The following is a 24,764-nucleotide window of genomic DNA, read 5'->3' on the forward strand; positions in this document are numbered from 1 at the left end:
CTATCAGCTTAATCTTCTCCTGTCCCAGCTCTTGATTTGGTTTTTCTTTTTAATCATGTTAATTTGGTGAATTATATCAATTGAGCTTAGTATCTTAAACCAACCTTGCATTTCTAGGATAAGCCTTATGTGTTTATAATGTATGATCCTTTCAATACATTACTGGATTTCATTTTTTAATATTTGGTTAAGGCTTTTTTATAACTATGATCATAAGGGATATTGGCATATAATTTTCTATACTTGTGATGTCTTTGTCAAAGGCATTTGTATTAGGATTATGCTGGCCTCATAAAATGAATTGAGAAGTGTTCTCTCTTCCTCTACTTTCTGTAAAAGTTGTGTAGAGATTGATGTTATTTGATATTTACAGAACTCTGCATCCAACAACTGCAGAACACTCTTTTCAATTACACATCATAAGCAATTCTATGTCAAGCTACAGAGATAATAACAGATGTAATATTGCATTCTGGAGTTGAAAAGTGTGAAATGAAATATGAGGTAACAATAACACAAAGGAGAGGGGAGGTAAATGATTTATACTGTCGTATGTATAAATCATTCTAAAGTGGTATAATGTGATAGAATGCAAAGTATAAGTGTTGTGAAGTAGTACAATACTAACTCGAAATAGACTGTGATAAACTAAGGGTGTATATGTAATCTCTAGACCAACCACTGACAAAAGAAAATGGAAATATATATAGCTAAAAATTTAGTAGAGGAATCAAAATTGAATACTAAGAAAATAGGTGATTCACACATACCTGAATCAGTAGGAGCAACTGAAGATGAAAAGACAGATGCAACATGTGGAACACAAACAAAAGAACAATGACATACATAAACCCAATAATCAGACATTAAATGCAAATGAAATAAATATCCCATTTGAAAGTGGAGATTGTTAAACTGAATAAAAAAGCAAGCCCCAAGTATATGGTGGCTATAAGAAGCATAATTTAAATATAAACACACAGACAGATTGGAAGTAATAAAAGGATTATAAAATATAAGTTATACAAACTGTAAGCATAAAGAATCTAGTGCAGTTATATTAATTCTAGGCAAAGTTAACGTCAAGACAAGGAATATTGTGAAAAATAAAGAAGTATGTTTTATAATAAAGTGGTCAATTCATCAAGAAGACTAAAAAAATTATAAATGTATATGCGCCTATTAGCATGACTTCAAACTATATGAAAGAAAAGTAATAAACTGAAAGGAGAAACAAAATTCAAAATAAAAGAGCTGTTAACACCCCCTTGTCAGTAGCTGCTAAAGCAACTAAAAAAAACTAGTAGGTGTAAAAGTGTGTGTGTGTGTGTGTGTGTGTGTGTGTATTTGTGTTCCCTTCTTTCAAAAAGTGGATCCCCTCCAGTTTCTAACTACTCTTTCTCACTCTCCGTGCCTTCAAATAGTTGGTTCACAATTTTTTCTTGTGAATATATAATTTTTATTTGTAGAAGGGTTAGTTTGAATCACTCTGCAATTGTCAGAACTGAAATCCTCAATATTGTAATTTACTTATTTCCAATACTATAGTGCTTTGTATATTACTAATTTAAGGATTTTCTATTTGACTCACTCCTATTTAACTATTACAAGTGCCATCTCTTTGTTCATATATAAAATGGAGCTGTCAAAACATCTCATCCAAGGTTTGGGGTGGCAAAACAGGTGTTCGCAGGAGAACCAAATGCTGATCCTTTCTCAGCCACTGACTAGCTATTTGACTATAGGTATGTCTCTTGAGTAGTGTTGGCTTTAGTTTCTACTCTGTAGATTGAGGGAATTGGATTATATCAATGTTTTTCAAACTTCTTTATAGTGTCAGACTCCTGCATTTCTCCCAGGATAATTTTATAAAAATATAAACCATCTTAAAACAAAACATCCTGACTGTAGAGGGTGCAGAGCATCCACCCACACCTCCACATCTGCAGTGGCGTTGAAGCTCCTTTGGCAAACCCTAGACCTCTATGGGGCATAATCTGAAAAAAAAAAAAAAAATCAAGACTGGATGATTATAAAAATCTTTTCCTAATCTGTTTGAGTCCAAGAATGGCTGAATTGTGCTTTTAGAAATGTGGCCATTTTCCCTAGGATCTGACTTGGACATTTGTCACCTTTGACTTCTCTTCTGCTTTCTCACTTTAACTGAGTTCTTGTCCTTATTTCTATACTTATCCAGCCACCACAGGCAGACATTTGCTGTGGGTATTTGAGAGAGCTCATTTCTGAGGGATTTCCTGCAGTTGTAGTTAAAAGCTGCACCCAGGTATGCACCACTGAGCACAACTCACCCCCACCTGTCTCCACTGCCCATCTATAAGATATGAACAATACTTATCTCCACCTAATTGCTCCTATGTGGGTGAGAAGGAATTAATAGGCTCAGAGCTTCACTGATCATTTATGATATTTTTCTCCATCTGTAAAATAGCAGCAGACAGGCTCAAGAAATCTTCCCTTTGCATCACCAGTTGGTAGTTTTGTAGCTTAAAAGAAGCTACAAAATGAGCAGGTGTTATGCACTGCCCACTTCCAGGCAGTGTTGTTAACTCCTACAGAGCACTCCACCTCCGGGCTTGGGAAGAAGGATTGTAAGGTAAAGTGGGAAATACAACTCACACTATCAGCTTAATCTTCTCCTGTCCCAGCTCTTGTTTTTTCCAACCTTCCCCCGCAATAACGCTGATGGGGAGTTCTCAAGCACAGGCTTTCCTTTGCATGTAAATGCCAGGCTGCATACAAGGGTTTCCACACAGGGCAATGACATGATGGGGGATGACAATAATAACAGTTAAACAGTTTTCGAGTATATCATATGCCAGGCCTGTGCTGAGTACGTTTACATGGTTTATCTCGTTTAGTCTTCTCAACAATGTTAAAGATAAGGGAATATCACAATGAGGACACTGAAGCTTAGAGAGATTAAGGAACTTGCTTAGATCACAAACTGTAATAGCAAATGGAAGATCCCGGGTTTAAACTCTGGCAGCTTGACTCCACATTCTCCTCTCTTAACCACTCTATCCTTGACTGATGCCACATCCAGCAATTTCTGTCACACTGAGCACACCCCCTTCCTGTCTATTTGGAAGATGAAGATGGAATTTGCTCCATCCCTCCTTAAACTAGAAGAAAATTGATTAAAAATTAGAGGGTCACTCTGGTTCCATTGCAGTAGGGCCTCTGTATTGATGGGCTGTTGTCAGATTCCTCTCTCTGCCTGTCACGTGAACTCCCTGCCAGGACAAGAAGCCCGCAGCAGCGCGGGGACATAAAGGGATGAAGCTAGGGGGCCACATGTTAGCTAGACCGCAGAAGAGTCTGACTTCTCTTTGGTGGTAAAGGTTTAGGTGGTATCTAAGATCTGTCTGAATTCTGTGATTGAGCGAAATGAACAATCTTTCAACTTCAGGACAGATTCATATTTGCGATAATTGTGTAACTGCTTTTCTGTCATATTAACAATTTAATTGGATGAAGGGGTGATGATTTTAATAAAAATTTCCACTGAACTATTTCCTAGGTACATAGCTTGAAAGGTATTTGAAGTTGATATTTATACGGTGCTTCAGAAAAATACTGTCTTATCTCTGAAATAAGTGCTGCAACTTAGATGAGACCTTGTGATTTTCAAAGATTAGGTCAAACAAAGTCCAGATCAGCTACTTAGTTTTTATGTAGACACATTACTAGGCAAGTAGCTGGGCTCTTTCAAATGGGTAAGAACCAAAATTTAAATTTGAAAAAAAAAAAAAAAAAACACTTGGGAGAGAGTCTGGAAAATGATTTGTCAAAACCATTGACTTGGAACACTGGAGACCTGGGATTGGTCCTGGCTTGATATGACCATGAGCAAATCACTTTACCTCTCTGTGCTGTGGTTTCTGTATGTGAAAATGAGATGCTCATGAAAAGTAGATGGTCATGAAAAATCCTTTCCAGCCCAACCTATGAGATTTTATTTTCCTAGCGGTAAGACACACTTGCATCAATTTTGTCCAAGATTTAAGAAGTTTTTCTTTGAGGAAGCAGATGATAGAGGGAGTATGATGGGTTATCAATAACATGGATTTTGGAGTTTGGAGCAAGACAGCCTGGGTTTGAATTTTGGTCCACTGCCTATAAATTACTATGACTGTGGCAAGTTACTAAACTCAGTGTGCCTCAGTTTCCTCATCCACAGAATAGGGATAATAATAGCACCTATTTCTTGGTTTATTGTGAAGAGTAAATAAGTTAACATATGTCAAATTCTAGAACAATGCCTGGCACATGATAAATGTTGTATAAGGGATTGCTTTTATTATTGTAATAGTACCACTATTGATTTCCATTGCTGCTCAGTGGCTTTTGGGAGAGATCGCAGATTTCCTTTTTAGACTGAGAATTCCCTGAGGGCCCTGGGGAGTGAGGCTTAGAATAGCATGTGCAGTTGAATTTATAATCCCATGGGGAGCCATAGGCCAGTTATACTGCAGCCTGCTTCTGTATGTTCACACCCACAGGACCAACTACCCTTCTCACTGCTCTACTCTTGCCCATTACGGAGGAAGAAGCCTCCTGGCAGGTTTTGGGGTGGAAGGAGCAGAGCCCCTCTCACTCTACTCTGAAGAGTAAGCTAGATTGGGCTCTAGTTTCCTGATGCAGTGATATCTGATAATATGCATGGTGGTGGCTAAGGACATGGGTGCTATGTTCAAGTTCTAGTTCATTTCCTAAATTTGTTGCCTCATGGCACGTTACTTAACCTTTCTGTTTCCTATCGATATAATGGGAATAATAATAATTCCTACTTCCTGGTGTCACTGTTATGATTAAATGGGTTTATGCAAAGTTCCAAGAAGGTACTTGGCGTACAATATATGTTTAGTATATGGGAAATGTTATAATTACTATATGATTATTATATAAAGTGAGGAGAATCTTTGCTCTGTGCTTGATCAATGACTCACTGGAAAAAAAATCAAGGGCCACATGCTAGTAAATTAATTAATTCTAATTATTAATTTTATAGATGGAGAAATATCCATGCAATGACTCACTTATTTGAAATGGAAGACTTATGGCTACTTAATTTTTAACTGACCTAAAAATACAAATTAGAATGAAATATCAGAGTTGGAAACAGCTCCAATGGATGTGTAATCCAATGAAACTTCCTGTGTATGTAGCCCCCTGACTACCTCCAAGGTGCTTAGCTGGTCCTATACTGTAAAGGTGGGGGGAGTTTAAATTTGCTCCCATTGTCTCTGGGTCTCTGTCATATGCAATGGTCCATACTATACCAGAGTGCTATGCTCAACACATGGAGGCATGAAGAGGCTGCTTATTGTGGTGGTTTTCTGGTGGGATGGTATTTGTGCAGCTTATTGGAGTATTAATGGGAAATCTAGTCTCTTCTGACACTTAGGCTTTCAGGTCCTACCACGGTGCTGGATATAGCCAATAGAATTGAGTGAGATGACAAAGATGTGCTCTTATTTTCTCAGACTAACTGCTCCATAAAAGATCAATGAGAAACATTGAATATTGACACCTGGCAGAAAGTTTGGAGTTGAAGAATTTTAGAGCTAGGACAGAGTCAGGAAATAATCTAGACCTTTAAAATGATCCAAAACCCAGGAAACAGTGCCAGAGAGGTTAAAAGACTTGGCCACAGGAGCTCAGCTGGTTAATGTGAATATACAGAGTAAGAGTTCTTTACGCCACCCCTCTCTGGTTCTCCAACGTAGTGGTTAGAAACGTGGGCTCCAGAGACAGTCTGCTTTGATTTAAATCTTGGTTCTACCCCTTATTGGCAAAATGATCTTCAGCCAGTTGTGTACTTCTCTCTGCCTCAATTTTCTTACTTGGAAAATGGAAATAATAATAGAAGTTTTGGGTATAAGGAACTTAGGACAGTGCCTGATACATAGAGAGTGCTCAGCAAGTGTGTGTTATTATTACTAGTCTTCCAAAGAACTGCAGGAATGTCAGCTCTTAACCAAGCCTAAGAATAAATGTTTTGACCAGGCTGGTGTTTAGAAGTATTTTTCTCTCACTTGAAATATGGCTTTTTACTTCCTCTTAGCTTCTGATTCAGAAGTGATCTTCAGGACCCATCTGTGAACGAGCAACCATATTCTTCTCTGGAATCACTGTGTGACTTTCGGACAGATGGAGGAAATGATTTAAAAATTATTCCTCATTATTTATAGTTTCCAATTCACATTCAGCAAATATTTACAGAGTAGTCTGCTGTGTGTCTGGCACAGAGACAGGGCCCAATGCAAAGGTGGGCAGTCTGAGGTACCCCTTACCCTCATGGTGTATGCAGGTTAGGTGGGACGATTGGCAGTTAGGTAGGTAAATGCTACCACAACGTGGGCTGGAGCACTGACAAGGGAGAAAAGAGAACTATTTTATAGTATATGGAAGGAGCCCTTATCCTGATTTAAGGGATCAAGGAAGGACTTTATGGAAGAAGTGATATCTAGGCTGAGACCTCAGTGGTGATGAGTTAGGTTCTTCACTGGTCTATGGGGGCTGGAGAAGAGTATTCCAAACACAGGGAACAGTGTGTGTGTGTGTGTGTGTGTGTGTGTGTGTGTGTATGTGCATGTGATTCAGGCTTGGGAGAACACTGGGTTTTCACCAATTTATTCAACACTTAATAAGAATTCATTAAGCACCTACTGTGCAGTAGGCATTGTTTCACATAACAGGGAGACATCAGTTAATAAAATAGGCAATATCTTTATTTTCATGGAAGTCACAGGAAAGAATAGAGAAGTGAAGATTGGTGCTATGAAGAAAGCTACTTAGGGGAGGATGATCAGGGAAGCCTTTAGGATGAAGTAACAGTCAAACAGACCTGAGTGATACAAAGGAACCAGGCATGTAGATATCTGGGGAGGCAGGAAGAACAAGCAAGACAAGGAGCTCAAATGCAGGAACAATCCCAGCATGCTGGAGAAACTGAAAGAGGGCCAGTGTGCTGGTGTGTGGAGGCCATGGGGAAAATATCTGAATAATTCAAAGGGTGTTCCATTATGATGGCAATTACCAAAAAGACAAAGGTAAACCGTGATAGCAAGAGTGTAGAGAAAAGGGAATCCTAGAACACTGTTGGTGGGAGTATACATTGGTGCAGCCATTATGGAAAATACTTTGGAGGTTCCTAAGGAAATTAACACTAGAACTACCATATGACCCAGCAGTCCTTCTTCTGGGTATACACCTAAAGGAGATGAAATCACCACCTCATAAAGATACCTGCACTCCCATGGTCACTGAAGCTTTATTCACAATAGCCAAGATATGGAAACAACCTAAGTGTCTGTCAATGGGCTAATGGATAAAGAAAATGTATATAAATATACAATGGAATATTATTCAACCTTAGAAAAGCAGGAGATCCTGCCATTCGCCTCAATGTGGATGGACCTGGAGTATGTTATGCTTCGTGAAATAAGCCAGACACAGAAGAAACATATTGTGTGATCTTACTTATATGTGGAATTTTTAAAAAAGAAAAGATCAAATATACAAAAGCAAAAAAACAGTGTCAAGTTTGAGCAGGGGGCAGAAATAGGGAGATGTATGTCAAAGAACACAAAGTAGTGGATCTGTAGGATAAACAGGCCTAGAGGTCTAATCTGAGGACTGCAGTTAACAAAATTGTATTATATTAGGGACTTTTGTTGAGTAAGTAGATTTTAGTTGCTCTTGTCACACAAAAAAAGTAACTATGTGAGATGATAGATATGTTAATTTGCTCCTCTGTAGTAGCTGTTTTACTCTTTATGTGTATCCCATACTTCAGAGAAACACCAGTAATTCCAAGGGTGTTTGGGTTGGGTTCTTGATGCTGAGAAAGACTCAGAAAATTTCTAGTATAAACCAGTTAAAACACAGAGAATGAGTCTCCTTTCAAAACCAGGAAGTTTTTGGAAAATCTTAGTTGCAAATTTCTCTCCTCTAAAGTGGGGCTTGGCTCTATGTGTTTTAATAAATGAGGTGTGAGGAAGAGCGTATATCCCATCGTCATTGACTAGAACTGCACAGAAGGCAACTGTGCTGATACCCGTTGTGGTCCCAGTTGTGAACACATTTGAGCAGCGTGACAGATCAGCTGGGCTGCCTGGCTCCACACGAGGGCTCATTATGTTGATTACGGGTGTCCCAGTGATTTCTCCTGGGTTCTAGCCATGTACTGTATTTCTAATTACCTTCGTGAGCTTTGTTTTCCTGTTTCATCCCTTCGGACTCACATTTGCATTTCTAAAGTGCTTTAAATTTTTTCTATCCAGTTTGAGTGTGCTTTGATCCAGACTAATTGTCCATGTTCTTCTCTTCCGTTTTCCCGGGTTGTCTATCTCTGTGTTGGAGCACATGGGCCACACGGGAGACTCATGGCTCTTGTTTGCTCCCAGTTAACAGCTTTGGGGATGATGAAGAGCTATCCACGTCTTCTGACAGCGACGAGGAGGTGATCAAACAATTTGAGATTTCCGTGTCCCGGTCCCAGAGTTTCCGTTCAGGAGCATCTGAGAAAGGAAAGCAGACCGGATTGGAGCAGAAACTGAAATTCAGCCGTTTGCTGTCTACCTGTGAAGAAGACAGCACGGAAGTATCTGCCTGTGAAGGTATTCTTTGCACAACACCCTTTCTTTATCTAGAGGCACTGGACCACTCTGCATCTGCGAGTCCATAGAGGAAAGAATGAGACAGGAGGCAGCAGCTGAGGTGGGGCAAAGGGGCTGCTTTAACGCCAACAGGGGGGCTGTCGTGCAGGAGGTTGGGAGAGGGAATGGATTGAAAGCTGGCAATTCCTGTGGGCCCCCTGCCTTCCCTATACGTCACTACTTGGAACATTTTGAACACTAATGACTAGAATGGGATTTATTGAGCTTTGTAAAATCTTGTTCCCTTTTGTTAAATTCAAAAATTTCACATGCATGTCCACTGACACTGAGATTTTGTGCCTCTTCTTCCATTTGGAATCATATAGAGTTCATTTTCCATATATCTGTATAACTCAGAAGATATTTTGAAGTGCTTCTCCTAATTAGTTTATATTATTAAAGCAATAGGTACTTTTTACCTTCCAAATAAAAATATGTAGTAGAATAATAATGAGTAGCTTTTTAAAAAGAACACATGCCCCTGCATCCTTCCTCTCAGTCCCTGCAGTTTCTGACATTCCCCACCTCCATGAGAATTAGATAAGCATCGGGTCTTATGTTATCTTCTGGTATCATCACCCTAAGTTTACTTTTCACAAAGGGGAGGGCTTCTCCAAGGTTGTGTAGGGCCAGCGTGTAATGGTGGCTGGGCCTTGTTAAGGATCCTCCTCCCTTTCCAACACTTACCTAAATAACTAGGAGAGAGGATGTAAATAGAGGTACAATATTTCTGAGTGCGTTTCTAAGCAAAGTGCAAGGCATCTCTCTGATCCTTTATGTCCAGAACCCTGAATAGACACAGACATTGGAACAGGGAAGGGTCTGTGAAGTATATTTGGTACAGAGCTAGAGAAAATGTCACACTGTCTGCCTTCATGACCTGGTCTCAGTAACTTGAATTCTCTAATCTTTTCCTTCTTTCCTCTTGGGTATGTGGTCAGTCAAACCAATGGGGGCAGAGTTGGTAGATGTTCCATGTTTTCAACACTAGACAGAGAAAAAGAGGGCAGAAATTGAGAGGAGACAGAAGAAATTTTGAATTGAGGGTAAGGACAGGACAAGGAGAAAAAGAACAAAGGAAAAGGTTGCGTTAACAAAGAGAAGCCTAGTTTTCGGCGGTACTAACTTGCTATCCATCACGTAGTTTGACTTACTGACATAGGCAACGTAACATATTTTATTGCTATTCTTTTTAGGCCAAGGTAAGCTAATAAATAAAGGCCTTATGTAACCAAATCACAGTATCAGTGGCCGCTGGCCCTCTGTCATTTCCTCACTCCCTCTCTTGGCTTTTCTTTCTCTGGTATTACATCACAGCATTCCTTTCTCTCCACTGACAGGGTAAATGTTAGCTAATGAAAGTTATTATCAGTTGATTCCCTGAGAATAGCTTGTTTAATCCTAAAGCTAATGGCTCCATTTCCCAGAAGCCCAAGTGTCTGGTTTCTGATTTACACAAATGGCCGATGTTCTGACAACCATTCTCACCCTTCCCCTTCCTGGAATGAACAGTAACTCATCTCTTGTCCTAACTGGTAATTCTGAATTTTTGAGAGAGAGTGATAGAAAAGTAAAGTTTTCTCTATTGGAGAGAGGAAAAAGTCTACCACATTGAACGAGTTACCTGTAGATTTTGAAGAAAATCAGCAGGATTTTCATAAAAGTAGCTACATGCCAAATTTTAGGTTATCAAATGTCATGGCAATGTTAATGTAGTTTTTATTGCTTGATGTTTTTCTGTCATTTCTTTTTGTTCATCTTTACGTGAGTGGACTTATTTCAGTGATAAAGAATGATAAAATATTAAATGTGCACCCCAGAGAGGATTTTTTTTGGCTTGTTCTTTCTTTCTTTATGTAGCTATTTTGTTTTACTACAAACATAGTTTTCTCAGATCAAATTTAATTGCAGACAATTCTTCCACTTTAAAAATGCATTCAAAAGTGTTAGACAGTGAAATTAGAGGTCCAAATCCCATTAAAATCTGAAACATGAATGGACTACTGGTCAGTTATCTCATGTTTCATTTTAAGTGAGATTCTTCATTCTAGATTCAATGGTGAGGTTATCAGAGCTATATTCCAAGCAAGTTCTCTTCTGTCCTGGGTATCTGATTTAGTGTTATTGCACATTAATTATCACTATGTTTCTGATAATGTCAATGAGAGTGGTCTGGGTCAGAGGCTGGGGGTGAGGTCTTTAGGCATGAAAGATAGGCTACAGAATAATATTAGGTCATTAAATATGAAATGTCCGATTTCGAATCAAAAGTGTAGTTTATTATATCTCAAACAAGAAGCAGTACAGTTAATCAAAGTATGCACCTAAACTATCCACACAGTTTTGCCATCTTAACGGTAGCTTGCTTATACCAGCAGCAAGGAAGCCTGGAGAGACAGTGGCCGTGAAATCGCCAAAGGCATTTTCCACAGCTTGTTCAGGATTGAATATTTTTCCTTGCAAGAAGTGGTCCAAAGCCTGGAAGAAAGCAATTAGATAATAGTTTTTTTTTTTGAGACAGAGTCTTGCTCTGTCACCCCAGCTAGAATGCAGTGGTGTCATCACAGCTCACTGCAACCTCAAACTCATGGGCTAAGCAATTCTCCTGCCTCAGCCTCCCAAGTAGCTGGAACTATAGGCATGCCCCACTACACCCAGCTAATTTTTTTTATTTTTTGCAGAGATGAGATCTCACTCTTGCTCAGGATGGTCTTAAATTCCTGGCCTCAAGCAATCCTCCTGTCTCAGCCTCCCACAGTGCTAGGATTATAGGCGTGAGCCACCGCACCTGGCCGATTATAGGGTTTTATTCTATCATAGTGGGATATGGACTAAACAAGTTGAAGAATTTCTCTGTTAAAATAAATTTGGTTGATATGACGCAATTATGGCCTGTTATTTCTAAGAAGCCAAGATATGTTTCTCTGACAATAGGCAATTACTTCTGGGCATGTGTTTAAGGTGACATGAATTTCTGTAATTTAAAGGCATAAGAAGACTGCTTAATGTGGAGGTGAATCACCTTTCACTTTCCTACTCCTTGCAACGTGTACCCCAGATTTGCTTTTCAAATTCATTCCTTGCTTGTCTGTCATGGAAAATGGTTTGTTACCATTAATATAGTTCTTATGTTTCTCGGTTATGAATAGCTTTTCAAGGCTTAATGTAGCTTTTGAAAATTCCCTTATTACTGATCTAGGTATTATCACTGTAGGAGTTAAAATCATGAGACGATTTTATGGGGGTAATTTCTTGGCAAAGTTAGATTTTGTGCTGAAATCCTGCTGGGTGCTACACACATTGATGGATGACCCACTGTTTAATAGGACATTTTACTGTTCATGTATGTGAGGATTGGGTGTGCTAATTAGAGACTTGGAAGAAAATTCTGCTTTATGTTGTAGATTTTTGCATGTGGATTTTTTTCCTTGTTCTGTCATTTTGTGTGTCCTATTTTTAGTGTGTTTGCCAAATAACTGAAGGTGTGAATATAAAAATTTTGTGGTGTCCAATGAAAGCATTTCCAAGGGACCTGAACTGAGTTATTAAGGATAACAAAGCAGATAGGGGAACTTCTCAATGGCCTGCTGTAGTTTTGCAAAGCCCAAATCAGGAGTCAGAAGTTGTACCCCGTGGACCACATCTGCCTAAAGAGGTTTTTATATGGTCTGCGTAGGGTGATAATATATCTTTTAAATTTGAATTCTCACTATAGATGGGTCATGTACTCTCTGATAAATCACTGTCACCACCGCCACTCCTATAAGCTGCACATTTGACTGCTTCAAATGTTTGTTACCTGCCTAGACTTTGTAAGTTATCTGAAGGTTTAGTGAGAACCCACTGGGAGGTAAAGACTACTCAGTAGATTCATGTGGCTGAGTACCTTCAAGAAGCCTATGTTCTAGCTGAGGTTATAAGGCCAACAGGGGAAACAATTGCTGCCATGTAGTGTGTATGTAAGAGCTGAATTTATGACATATGCCTTGTCATCCCACTCACTCGTCCTATCTAAATCTCTAATTTTCTCTCATCCTGGGATGGAAGCTGCTGAAGGAGACAGGAGGCCAAAGAGATGAGAGATCCTTAGCTGCTCTTTGGGTGTGGGGGTCAAATCATGGTGAAGGCAATTGCTCAGGAAGACCTGCCAGTTTTCCTTACCATCTGAGGGAAATCTTGACATGGAAGGAGAGGAAAGGGATACATGGGAGTTGGGGATACCAAGAGAGAAAGCATTGAGTCTGAAGGAGTCAGGGAAGGTTCAGGAGTTGCTGGGACTTTCTATGGACTGAAAGGAAAGGACAGGAGGGAGGGTGTGACAAGCACTGTGACTGGAATACACAGTTAGCATTTTCCTGAGCCTGATGGTGACTTGGGAAGCAGTGGGAAATGGAGTTTGGTGGGTTGGATGAGGCCAATTCAGGGCAGGTGGGTAAGCAAGGCTATTACTTATGGAAGGCCTGCTATCTGCCGGGTGGATATTATTTCATGGGTCCACAAGGACTCTGATGCCTTTTACTATTTTTTAGGTAAGGAAACAAAGATTCAGAGAGTTTGAATATTATTCAAGTTCTTAAGGCAGAGCCAGGATTTGAACTCGGATCATCTGACCAGTGTTCTTACCATGAATCAAGTAGAGAACTTTTTACTTGGAAGGACCACTGAAGCCTTCTGAGCAGAAAGTATTATAGTGCATGTGGAAGAATGGTAGAGTCAGGAGACCAGATGGTCTCCATAATAAATGATTCTTTTTGCTTTCTAGATCTGTTCCTGAAGTCTTGAGGTCATTAGTTCCAACAAAATGCTATTGTGGTTATTTATCCTTCTAACATAAATATACATTATTTATACTCGTATGAGAAAATATTAAACTTTCTTGCACCCCAGATAATGAATTAATGGCCTCCTTGATTATATGGACCAGCTTCCCCACTATATGGGTGGAATTATGTTTCTGCAGGTGTTATTGATATAGGTTTTGTTTTTGTGGTCTTGATTATTGTGATAGCAATTGCTCAATTCTCTACATAAAAAGGTGTTTAAAAATAATGCATTTGAAATAGTTTCCTTATTGAAAATTTAGATTTGGATGGAGCCAGCCCACTGAGTTATTCTGAGAATCTGTCTCACTGTGAAGATGACCCCATCCCTGCTCATGCACAGTCCCCGTGTGAGAGAGTGGCTACCAGGCACCATGGCGCATCTCACCAAGAGTCCGGTGAGGCCCGAAGCCTCAGTCGCCAGTCCACAGAGGGCAGCTTGGAGATGGAGACAGCTTTTAATAACCGGGGATTTGAAGATTCCTATGCCACAGACAGTTCCTCTATGTGGAGTCCAGAGGCAAGTTATTTGTTTTTCATTCTTTCCCTGTTTTAGTGGTGTGCATTCACAGGTTCTCTTGCCCCATTCCTCCTTCTCCCCCTCCTTCCTACCTTTTTTTCTTCCCCTCCCCCCAAAAAAACTTTTCCTTAAAAAACAGACCTAAAAAAACATTTATTTGAAACAAATTTTTGTTCAGATGACTAAAGCCCCTATGTGTGTCAATAAAAGAATCATAAATAAATTTCTTTTAAAATGGAAAAAAAAAAAAGAAAAATGGTAAAAATAAAGTAGAACAAGAATGGTGGCAGAATAGACCCAGGAACAGTCAGGATTTTCTTTTATATAAAGGCTTTTTACAGGCGTAATTTTAAATAATAGAAATTTTAGTTCTTTAGAGAGACTGGTTTCTTTCCTTCATGGTTTCAATTAAATGGAGGCTATTTTTATTTACCCTAAACCTTGAGTTATGAGTATTTGAATATGAAAATTATTTGAAAATTGAACTAAAATGAAGTAGCCCTCCAAATGAAATTACATAAGATGTTATGATGAGGATTTTACAATGTGAGTCTATTTGTTAGCTTTGAATTTAATTGGAAGTCTAGGAGACAGCATTAATCTGCAATGACCCTCTGGCCATTGACGTTGGTTTTTGGAATAAATCTCTGATAAAAGATGCTTCTTTTAAATTTCTTTTTCAATTAATGCTGAGTCCAGAGTAAACCTAACAATGCAGAGATATGACTGGAAGGGATGCTGGTGGTAGCTACCATTAATTGAGCAGCTACTACATGCCAGGCACTGTGATAAGGATTTTACCAGCACTGCTTTATCTTATAGTATGGTTGTTCTTCATTAGCTAGATCCCTCCTGTTATGATTTATGACATTGAAAGGTATTAAATAGTAGTGTTGAATACTTAATTTGAAATTAATTTTGATGGAATAAGTCAGATAAGTATATAAAACTTTAAAGTAATATAATTTGTGGGGATGGAAGAAGGAGGAGAAGGGTGAATGGGTTTTACTAGCATTAGTCTAAGAAAATAAACAGGGTGAATCTCTTATTAGGACTTGGACCGTCACACACACTAAATGCTTGGGGCAAAGAAAAAGAAATCACAGAAATCATGTTCCAAACCCTTATTGCTAGCACATTGGAGCATGTGGGGAGTGTATACAACAGAGGTGTGAGCATGCGCATCCACGCCCGTGTGATGTTGGTGTTTCTGCTGAGGATGAGAAATGGTAACTCAGATATGTGGTTTGTGGTTTGTTAAAAGCAGCCTTTCATATAGCGACATCCAAAGCAATTAACTTTATAAGTTTTGTAAAAAAAAAAAAAAAAGTCTGCTTGGGTTTACTACTGAGTCATATCAAATCCCACACAATAACATTTAAAAATACTTTTGTTCTCTCACCACAAAAACAAAACAAAGCTATTCACCTGCCTGTTGATACTCTGTCTCCTTGATAACTGTGCCATTTGGCTTGGCATTGCTGTCTCCAGGTAATCTGCCATTTCCCTGCCTGCTGGAGCTGTGGTGGGAGACTTGGTGTTGAGGGGACTAAATGTTCTCAGACTCCAAAAATACGCAGACATTTCTGTGTGCTCCATTCAACCTCCTATCTATTTTGAGACAAAAACTGTAATTTGGTGCTCCTACGGTAGAACTTCAAATCCAACCCAGAGGCAGTTCCCGTAACTGCCTGCTTTGCAGGCTTAGCTTGCCTTTTCGGAATTGATTTATTTGCCTCTTAGTGGTATTAAGAACTCTATCTTCCCCCACGTGTCTGGCCTCGGGAACATACTGTGGGTCTGTTTACTCTGGGCCACACAGATGACATCAACGCTATCTTACTAAAACAGAAAGGCTTTCAGTTTGACAGAAAATCTTTAAACCTACATGGATTTTGACAATTTGACACAAGTGTTCCCATCTTAAAGAAAAACTCAGGATATTAGAAGTCAAGGAATCATTTGTTTTGCCTCAGAAGGAAACCGGTCATGCAGTGTGACTACCTGTTAGGCTGATGGATTTTCGAGCTCTGTTCTCTGCTGGCAGAAGCCATTGACTTTTTCCTGCAGACCCAGGGCTGGGCAGGGAAGACAATGGGAGGGTGGCTGGCGATTTTGAGCACACAGGGAGACAGGTGTCCTACTTTTCATCTCTGCTTTCCCCTGATTAATTGGTTGGCCTTGAGAAGTTAATTAAAATCTGCCAAATGGGGATAAGAATGAAGAGATTTCTACCTTGCAGGAAGGTCAGATGGATTAGTGGTATTAACAGTACCCACATGAGGAGCCCTTCAGTTGCCTGGTGATAGGTGAAGTGTGTTGAAATAATTAATTGCTGTGAAAATACCAACCTTTGCAAATCTTTTTCTCCAGTCAACCCAGAAAGGGGCCGCAAAGCCCAGTTTTCATGGGCCACAGCTTAGATTGGCCCATGCGGAGCCTGGCTGGTGCCTAGAGCTGTGTCTTAGTCAGAGTTCTGAGGAAAGTTAAGAACCCTACCCAGGACTCCCCCAAAACCTGCAGGTGGAATGAGCATTTATCTGAGTAGATAGCCTGGTAGCTAAGTGGAGAGTGCTTCATTAAGATATTTTTGCCTTGGAACTGAAGTTGATGACAAAACTAGGGACTGTTAACCAATATTAAGAGCAGAGGCCTAAAAGGATGTGAAATTCACAATATTGTGTGCTTTCAGCCCCCACCCCCCAGTCGTCTTCCCTCTTCCTCTCTCACACTCAATATACATATAAATGACTATGGTGAAAGGTTTGGGGGGAGAAGAAGGGAGACCTTGTGGTTCAAAATAAGATTTGGGATTTTGTGTGTTGAATACTGGTTAAGGCAAGCTCTGGACTCAGACCGCCAGGGTATGAACCCTGAATAATCTTGTCTGGGCATGTGATCTTGGCACAGGGGGAGGGGGAGTGTTAGTTATTTAGCCTTTTTAAGCTTGAGTTTTGTCCTCCATAAAGTGAGGATATTAAAATACCTACCTCCTTAGGTTGATGTAAATATTTAAAAAGATAATGTTTCTTAATTGGGTCCCCCAAAAAATCAGAGCCTAAGGCAAAGACTTTTGTTCTTTACTTTGTTAGGGAGCACAATTCCAGGGAACAAGAGTGAAAGACAAGGAGAGTGAGACAGGGAAAAAGGGAAATCCAGTATGGGAATGTGCAGTGAGTTGGCCACCTCAGTGTGACTAATTGCTTGATCTGGTGGGACCACACTCCAAGAAGCTGTATAAACTGATCTCAGGACATTTTTCCAACGGGAGAAAACTTTACTGCATAGGATGTTAAGCCCTGCACGCTCTGGACTTTATATACATGGGTGTCAAGCAGGGTTATGCAGCTTTCTAAGCCTTGGCATCCACAGAGAGTCCCATGGTAAAAGCTGAGAATTATATTGTATGAGAAGGAGGTAAGAGTTTATTGAGTAGTGCCAGGCTGAAGCCACTCAGAGCTCAGACAGGCAGTGCCTATAGGGGAAGATGGAATATAAAGTGAGGCCAAGAATATCTGAAGTGTATAAGAGCTGAATTTTATAGTCTATAAAGGATTGAGTATAGTATCTGGCATAAGGAATGGCTTAGGAGACGTTAGATGTTATTACTTACGGTCAGACAAGCAGTATAGAGACAGTCGAAAGTAAACTAAAATAGATGGGAGTTTTAAGAAGAGACAAGGGGGTTTGAGAGAAGGCTCTGACTTGATTTTTGAGTTGGCCTGACTCCTAGGAGACTTGCTTCTAATATTATCTATACACTAGTCAGTTGTATTCAGAAGTCTCTATAGCAACTACTTTTATCACTTGAAACTGGGTACCTCTGAATAGAAACACTCACACATGATTTCATGCTCAGAAGAAAGAATATGGGAAGCTTCCCTTATTTTACAAGAAATCTAAGTTTCTTTGGTAGGCTAATTTGAATCTTAAAAGAGAAGGATATTTATTAGATGTCTACTTTATGTTAAGTCCTCTACTTTTCACAACAACCCTGCATGATAGGTATCATCCCCATTTTACTATTGAGGAGAAGAAAAGAGCATGGAAAGGATTAGATAACTTGCCCAATGTCATAGAGGTAGTACATGGTAGGCCTGGGCTTCCTAAGGATGTTTGATTCCGGGGAACCATGTACTTTTTTTATCTGAACTCTGAAGGAAAATTTCATTGATGAATGCACATTTTGAGGTGTCTTATTATAATTTTTAAAATGAAGAGATCTCTAAATTAGTGAAATCTGGTGTTCAATTGCACAAATAAGAACTGATTTGCAATAAGAATCAAAGTTTAGTTACAGGTAAAGGTCATGCCTTCAGAGGAAAAAGAGAATTATGTTGACATTATTTACAATTTGTTGATGGGGTGGTTCATCATAGTAAATGCAGTTCAGCTCAGTTTTCCCGGTGAGGTCATTGGATCCGAGTGACTACAAGTGAATTGTTGTGCCTGGGTGATAGTCCCTAAAGAGAGAGCTGGGTTTGAGAATAGCTAGCACCAGTCCAGTGGTGGGAATAGATATTTATGGAGTCTGATTTGAGCCAGGTATTTTCACATCTATTAAAATGCCACAACGCCACTCAATCAAACAGGCATATTAATGTGCATTTTTCAGCTAGAGTACAGAGAGGGTAGGCTATTTGGCCAGGGCCAAAAAGCTCATCAGTGGTAGAATTATTATTTCCATCCAGGTGTTATGGCTCCAGTTCCGGTGTTGCTGTTTGCTAAATAGTTGTTAGAGATGCCCACCTAAGCCTTTGCTACTCAAAGCTACTCAAAGGGTGATGTGAGGCCAGCAGCACCGACTTCCCTTGTGAGCTTCTTAGAAATGCAGAATCTCAGACCCCAACCCAGACCCACTAAATCAGAATCCTTGAGTGAATCAGGTCCACATTAAAGTTTGAGAAGCTCAGCCCTAAACCTTTTCTCCCACATAGACTGAAAATTTATTGAAGGATCACCTGCCCAGAAAACCCATTAGAATTCCTGTCTGTGGGAAGTTCTTACCAGTAGGTAACAAGCCCAGGCTCAACTGTCTCAACTGGGGACTTAAGGAAACACCACCTATTGGCAATTGCATGGTTGACTTAATTTTAGACTTAGCATCTCAGGTTTCAATGATCCTGGAAAGCTGTCATTTTTGAGAAGTAATATATATGAAAACACTTTTCAAAATATAAAAGCTTTATTCATTCATTCCCAAAACATTCATGGAGGCTCACCATGTGCTGGACACTGTGCCATCAAAGAATCACAGTCTAATGGAGAGAGAAACCCGTAAACAGATCTACCTATGGGCTGGGGCTATGCACTGGTGATCAGATGGCATGAAACTTGGAAGGAGATCAAAGGGGCACCCACTCACCAAAATGTAACAGGGCATGATCATTTCCATTCCTAACCCTTTCCTCTGCCTGCAACAGGAACAGGATGGGACCAACTTGCAGGTGCCATCTGGGATTTCGGAGCCCATCTCAAAGTGTGGTGACCTAGATGTCATCTTTGAATATAGAGCTGCAAGCCAGAAGCTCACAGTGACTACCGTGAGAGCACAGGGCCTCCCGGATAAGGACCGAAGCGGCGTCAACTCCTGGCAAGTTCATGTGGTGCTGCTGCCCAGTAAGAAGCAGAGGGGTAGGACGAGCATACAGAGAGGGCCCAACCCCATCTTCAAAGAGAAGGTCACTTTCACCAAGCTGGAGCCCAGAGATGTGGCTGCCTGCGCTGTCCGCTTCCGCCTGTATGCTGCCCGTAAAATGACCCGGGAGAGAATGATGGGAGAGAAACTATTCTATCTCAGCCACCTGCACCCAGAAGGGGAAATGAAAGTAACTCTGGTTCTGGAGCCAAGAAGTAATATAAGTGTGAGTATGTTAAATGGTGCTGCTAATGACGTGGTGTGTTCGAAGACCTGGGATTGTCAGCCCTTGATTTAGTACATTTAGCCTGTGAATTCAGAAACTTTAATTTGTTTTTCCATTTGGATCTTCTCATCCTTATAAGCCACGATTTGCACTTCATGGTACAATGGGCCTTTCATGCCTGTCTTCCCAATAACCTGATGGATAAATTCCCTGTCCATTTTAGGAAATGACAGCAGTGGTGGGATAGAGGGCATGGAAAATCTAGGGAAGGTGGCTTGACCTTCTGGTTCACGGATAAATAGTTCTACTCCTCTTTCCTCCAATACGCGTTATGATGAATCTCAGAGATGGGACTTTCTAGGCAAGGTCCTTAACAAGTATGCTGGAGCAGGCTGTGACAGCAGCCCTGAACTCCAGCCACTTCTGAGACCTCCCATTTGTATGACTGTCCTACTCTAATGTGCCGCATCTCTCTGCTTGCCTCAGGGTTTCAAGGAGAGACACCATAGCTTGTATGTCTACAGGACAGGCAGCCCACTATTGCTGGGGGTTATGTGTCACCTGGTGTGAAGATCCTTTAAAAAGATCTCCTTTAAAAAAACACTTAAAAAGATTAGGTAGCTGTGTTGGACTGTTGGGCCAACCAGTCATTAATTCAAAGATGTTTACTATCAAGTACTTAGGCAAAGCGGATGCAGGAAAGAACTAAGCAGGTGGTGCCCCTGCCCTTGAGGGACTTGTAGTCTAGTGGAGGAGGGCAAGGATAGACCAACCAAGGTGGGCAAGGTAGAGAGTGACAGAGGCTGCTGTTACAGGGGTCAGAGGAGGTTTCTTGAGCTGGTGATAAACACAGAACTCAAGGTATTGAAGGAGTGAGACTGGTGATATGCAGAAGATGAGGATCCCAGGCAGGGGAATGGCACCCTAAGCATCGGGAGGTGGGGAGGAGCTTGTCCTGTGTGAGGAAGAGCTAAGGCACTGGAAGGGCCGGAGTGTCCATGGTGGGAGATCTGTCCACTTGAATGTCTAATGCTACCTCAGAATTACCATCGCCAGACTTGAAATCCTGATTTTTGCCTCCCCAGATCTACTCTACCCACAGTCTTCCCTGTCTTGCCTAAAGGCAATTTCATCCTTCAGTGGCTAAGGTCAAAAATCTTAGCCATCATCTGTGACTTTTCTTTTTCCCAGCTGAAATCCTGTTGGCTCTATCGTCAGATGTAACCAGGCCCGGGGTCTCTGATGGGCTATTGAGCAGCCTCCTGGTGGTGGTCTCTCTGCTTCTGCCTTTGTTCCCTACAGACTCCTCCTGCCCCAGGGGGCCAGAATGAGTCTTTTTAAAGCATAAGCCAGATCATGTCTCATCTCTTTTTTCCAAAGCCGCCTTTTTTCTTAAGCTCTGAGTAAAGTATATCTGAAATCATGGAAAACAGAATCCATGGAGGTCAGAAGGTATCCCGTCCTGCAAAGCACAGGAACAGGCATGATCACACCCGTATTTCTCTGTGCCAGGCTTGCATTGGGGACAGAGTTGAATGGGGAAAATGAGCTTGTGTGAACAAACTTTGAAGGAGAAAATGTTTTCAGTTACTAGTTATTTGTTGAACATCATTATGTGCTAGACATTAGATTATGTACTAGGGACTGAGATTTATATGCATCCAGAATTTGATGGGAGGGGCAAGCAGTGAGTGAGAGGGGCCGTAGCAGAAGCTTCTGTAGAGGCACAGGGATGGGGGTGATCCTTACACAAAGGTGAGCAAATATTTCATTGTTGGATTTTTATCTTCTAGACTATAGGGGCTGTAAAACCCTTATCACGACCACCTAGCCCTGTAGTTTACATATTGTGTTCCTGAAAAGCCTGGGGCTCTACAGAGATGCCCATGGTTTGGTAAACAGGATAGTTCCCTACAAATGTGCCAAATATTTGGTTCCTTTTATTGGTTTTATTTATTGGGTTCCTGACAGGAAGTTTGAGGAAATGATTTCAGATGTTGAGAAGAAGGGTTTAAGCGAAGTCCAGTGCACTTGCTTCTGGTGGAGGGGTGGCGTTTCCGGGAGATGGGCTGGCCTGCCCAGCAGGGCTGATCCCGGCCCCCATTCCTTGAATGAAAATCAGCATCCAGCTCTGCTTTGCTCCCCTCCTCCTGACATGCCTGGTGCATAAAGGTGGGTGCTCAGGAGGAGAGCGCACATGAATAAACATGACAAAAAGCTTAGGCTCTCTCCTGGGCTCGCTAGGTCGCTGAGATCCACAACCCAGGTGTTGGCTTCTTTATCAAACAGTTGTAAAGTACTCATTTTCAGTGTAATCCATTTCTTTAAGAGGCAAATTTTAGCACCTGACATGTAGTGGCCTTAAGCAGAAGTAGCAGCCAAGTGGTCTATGTGGTGGTAGACGTCAGTGGTCATTTCTTTTATATTTAGGACAGAATGCCTCCTGTCTTGCTACGTTCATCAAGAAGCTGTAGAGAACAGAAACAACATGCAGGCCTGGAATGGATGGGTTCCATAGAAACCTTCAAGCACAAATTACACAGGAGGGAATTTTGGTTTATATTAAAAGTATCATTAGCGCTCCATGTATTTTAAAAGGTTTGATTTATACTAGTAATAACATCTTTGTCCGTTTTGTCTTTAGAGAGGAAATATTGAATGGAGACAGCTCTTGGAACAAATATGTCAGCTAATAATGCAGGGGATCTCACCCATGACTGTGCCCCCTGGGCCATTGTAATTCACACGGAGTGCACCCTTAGTCATCTTTGGCAGTCGTGGGGATTGGGTCACAATTTCACCAAGCATAATATCAGCTTTCTCTAAAAGAGAGTAATGCAGCGTGGGCCAATGGATTCTTTGTTGTTTTTCCCCTCCAGAGTGGAGGGTCTCCGCTCAGCCCATCTGCAGTTTCTCACAGTGATAGTGCTTCATCCACGCAGTCACTGTCTCATGGAGGGGCGCCAGAGCTGTTGGTGGGGCTGTCCTACAATGCCACAACGGGGCGATTATCTGTGGAAATGATCAAAGGCAGCCATTTCCGAAACCTCGCTGTTAATCGAGCGCCTGGTAAGTGTGTGCCTGCTCCCCCGGCTCTGGTCCTTCCAGAGGCAAGTGGAAGGCCATGTCTGCTTTCATTTTAATTCTTTAATTTTTACTGTAAAAATGATCTTGTTATGGCTTAGGCAAGCTTTCACAAGGAGATACCTCTGGATTTCTAAATGGCTTTCTATTTAATTAGACTTCTTCAATATTTAGATGCATCTTGATATCAAATAGACTGGCCTGTGTGTCTATATTGTTTAAAGGAAGAGACTGATGTCTTTTCAGCAACCTAATGTATATGAGCAATGAAAATCTGCTAATATATCCCAGACCCTCAACTTTAAAGAGGCAGAACTCTGGCTTTGTAGTGAGTCAGATCTGGGATCAGATTCCAACTGTACCTGCTACTCAACTACTAGCTTTGCTCTGATCCTGTACAATTTATCCCTTTTTGGAACCTCTACTAACTCATCTGAAAAAAAAAAAAGATATTAATAGTACCTTCGCAATGGAGTTGTTTTGGGGTTTAAATAAAGTAATTTATGTAAAGCGTTTAGCATGGTGCCTACCACACAGTGAACACACAAGAAATGTTCATGATTATGGTGATGATGGAGAAGGAAGCGAAGGAGGCAGATCTGGGGCAATGTACCTCCTGAGGCTCACCAGGAGAACTACCACTTTTCAGATCACCAGTGGAAAGAGTGATTCAAGACATACCTCCAGAGCTGCAGTCCAGGGTTCTAGAAACCAGACTCAAAAGGCTGCTGTTGCCGCCTCCCTCATTGGGCTCTCAACATCCAGAGAGTTAGAGATTGAACATTTGAATAATGCTGATAAAAAAATTAGCTCACCTTTTTATAATCTTACTTGTCAGCAAAAAAACTTGAAAAGTGGCAGGAAGATGATATCTCCTTCACTTCTGCCTTCTGGACCTCATGCAGATACATCTAATTGAGGGGACCTAATTTGTATCTGGAATGCTAGCTACAAGAGAGTCTGAAAACTGTTGTTGTTGAATTTCCAGTCTCTCAAGTACAGGAAGGTAAACTAGAAAGGAATAGAGTGGGTGGCAAGAGAGCTGCCCACCTCGGGCACCAAAGTGTGATTAAATGAAGGAGGAAATCAGTACATATGTGGCAGACTGAAAGAATCGACGGACCTTGGCCTCACAAATCAGCAGCAAGTGAAGAGTCAGGGAGCCAGTAGAAAAAGGTCAGCTCCTGCAGTTGAATCTGGGCTCTCTCTTTTTTGCCCTTACCTCTGATGCAGCCCACGAAGGCTTTGTTGAATGGGGGCATCTTGTTGTCAACCTGTATTGAAGTAATTAGAGCAAGGTGGTAAGGAAAGCCCCAGCACTCTGGATAACAGAATAGGCCAAGTGCATAAGCCATATTCTGTGTTGACACTCAGAGCCAGGGGAGAGCTATTTAGAATGCATGATATATGCTGATTATTAATTGCACAGCTCAAGAGTCTTTTGCTAGATACACACTTCATTCTCCAGAATAGCTCTAAATTTACTAAAGATCCGGATTTACTACTTGTCCTTCAGAACTTTTGCCAGTCTCTTTTCCTGTCCTTCTGAGATTTGGCAAAGTCTGAACAATGTTTTAGGAACATGGTGGAGATGCAGAGAATGATGGAGTATGGATCACACAGTCATGGCCTATTCAGGTCCATGCTGAGAAGCTTCACTTTGTATAGTGGGTGGTACCAGGCAATACAGAGAAGATGTACACCATGGTGGTTGAGAAAATACCAGCTGGAGGTATTCAAACCAAGGCATGAATTCAGGTTCTGCCACCTATTTTTTTTTTTTTTATGATGG

At 40.9% G+C, this 24,764-nt stretch overlaps 1 protein-coding gene across 1 annotated transcript in view; it reads left to right on the plus strand.

The window, feature by feature from the left end:
* SYT16 (synaptotagmin XVI) overlaps positions 1-24,764 on the plus strand; it is a 98,094-nt gene that overhangs the window by 56,077 nt on the left and 17,253 nt on the right. The window contains exons 2-5 of the mRNA XM_012656135.1: positions 8,433-8,645; positions 13,768-14,024; positions 19,448-19,888; positions 22,768-22,957. Of these exons, the coding sequence (XP_012511589.1) occupies positions 8,433-8,645; positions 13,768-14,024; positions 19,448-19,888; positions 22,768-22,957 (1,101 nt within the window). The remainder of the gene's footprint in view (positions 1-8,432; positions 8,646-13,767; positions 14,025-19,447; positions 19,889-22,767; positions 22,958-24,764) is intronic.

Source organism: Propithecus coquereli, unplaced genomic scaffold (genome assembly GCF_000956105.1).
Source record: "Propithecus coquereli isolate 6110/MARCELLA unplaced genomic scaffold, Pcoq_1.0 Scaffold5, whole genome shotgun sequence".
In the NCBI taxonomy this organism is placed as follows: Eukaryota; Metazoa; Chordata; class Mammalia; order Primates; family Indriidae; genus Propithecus; species Propithecus coquereli.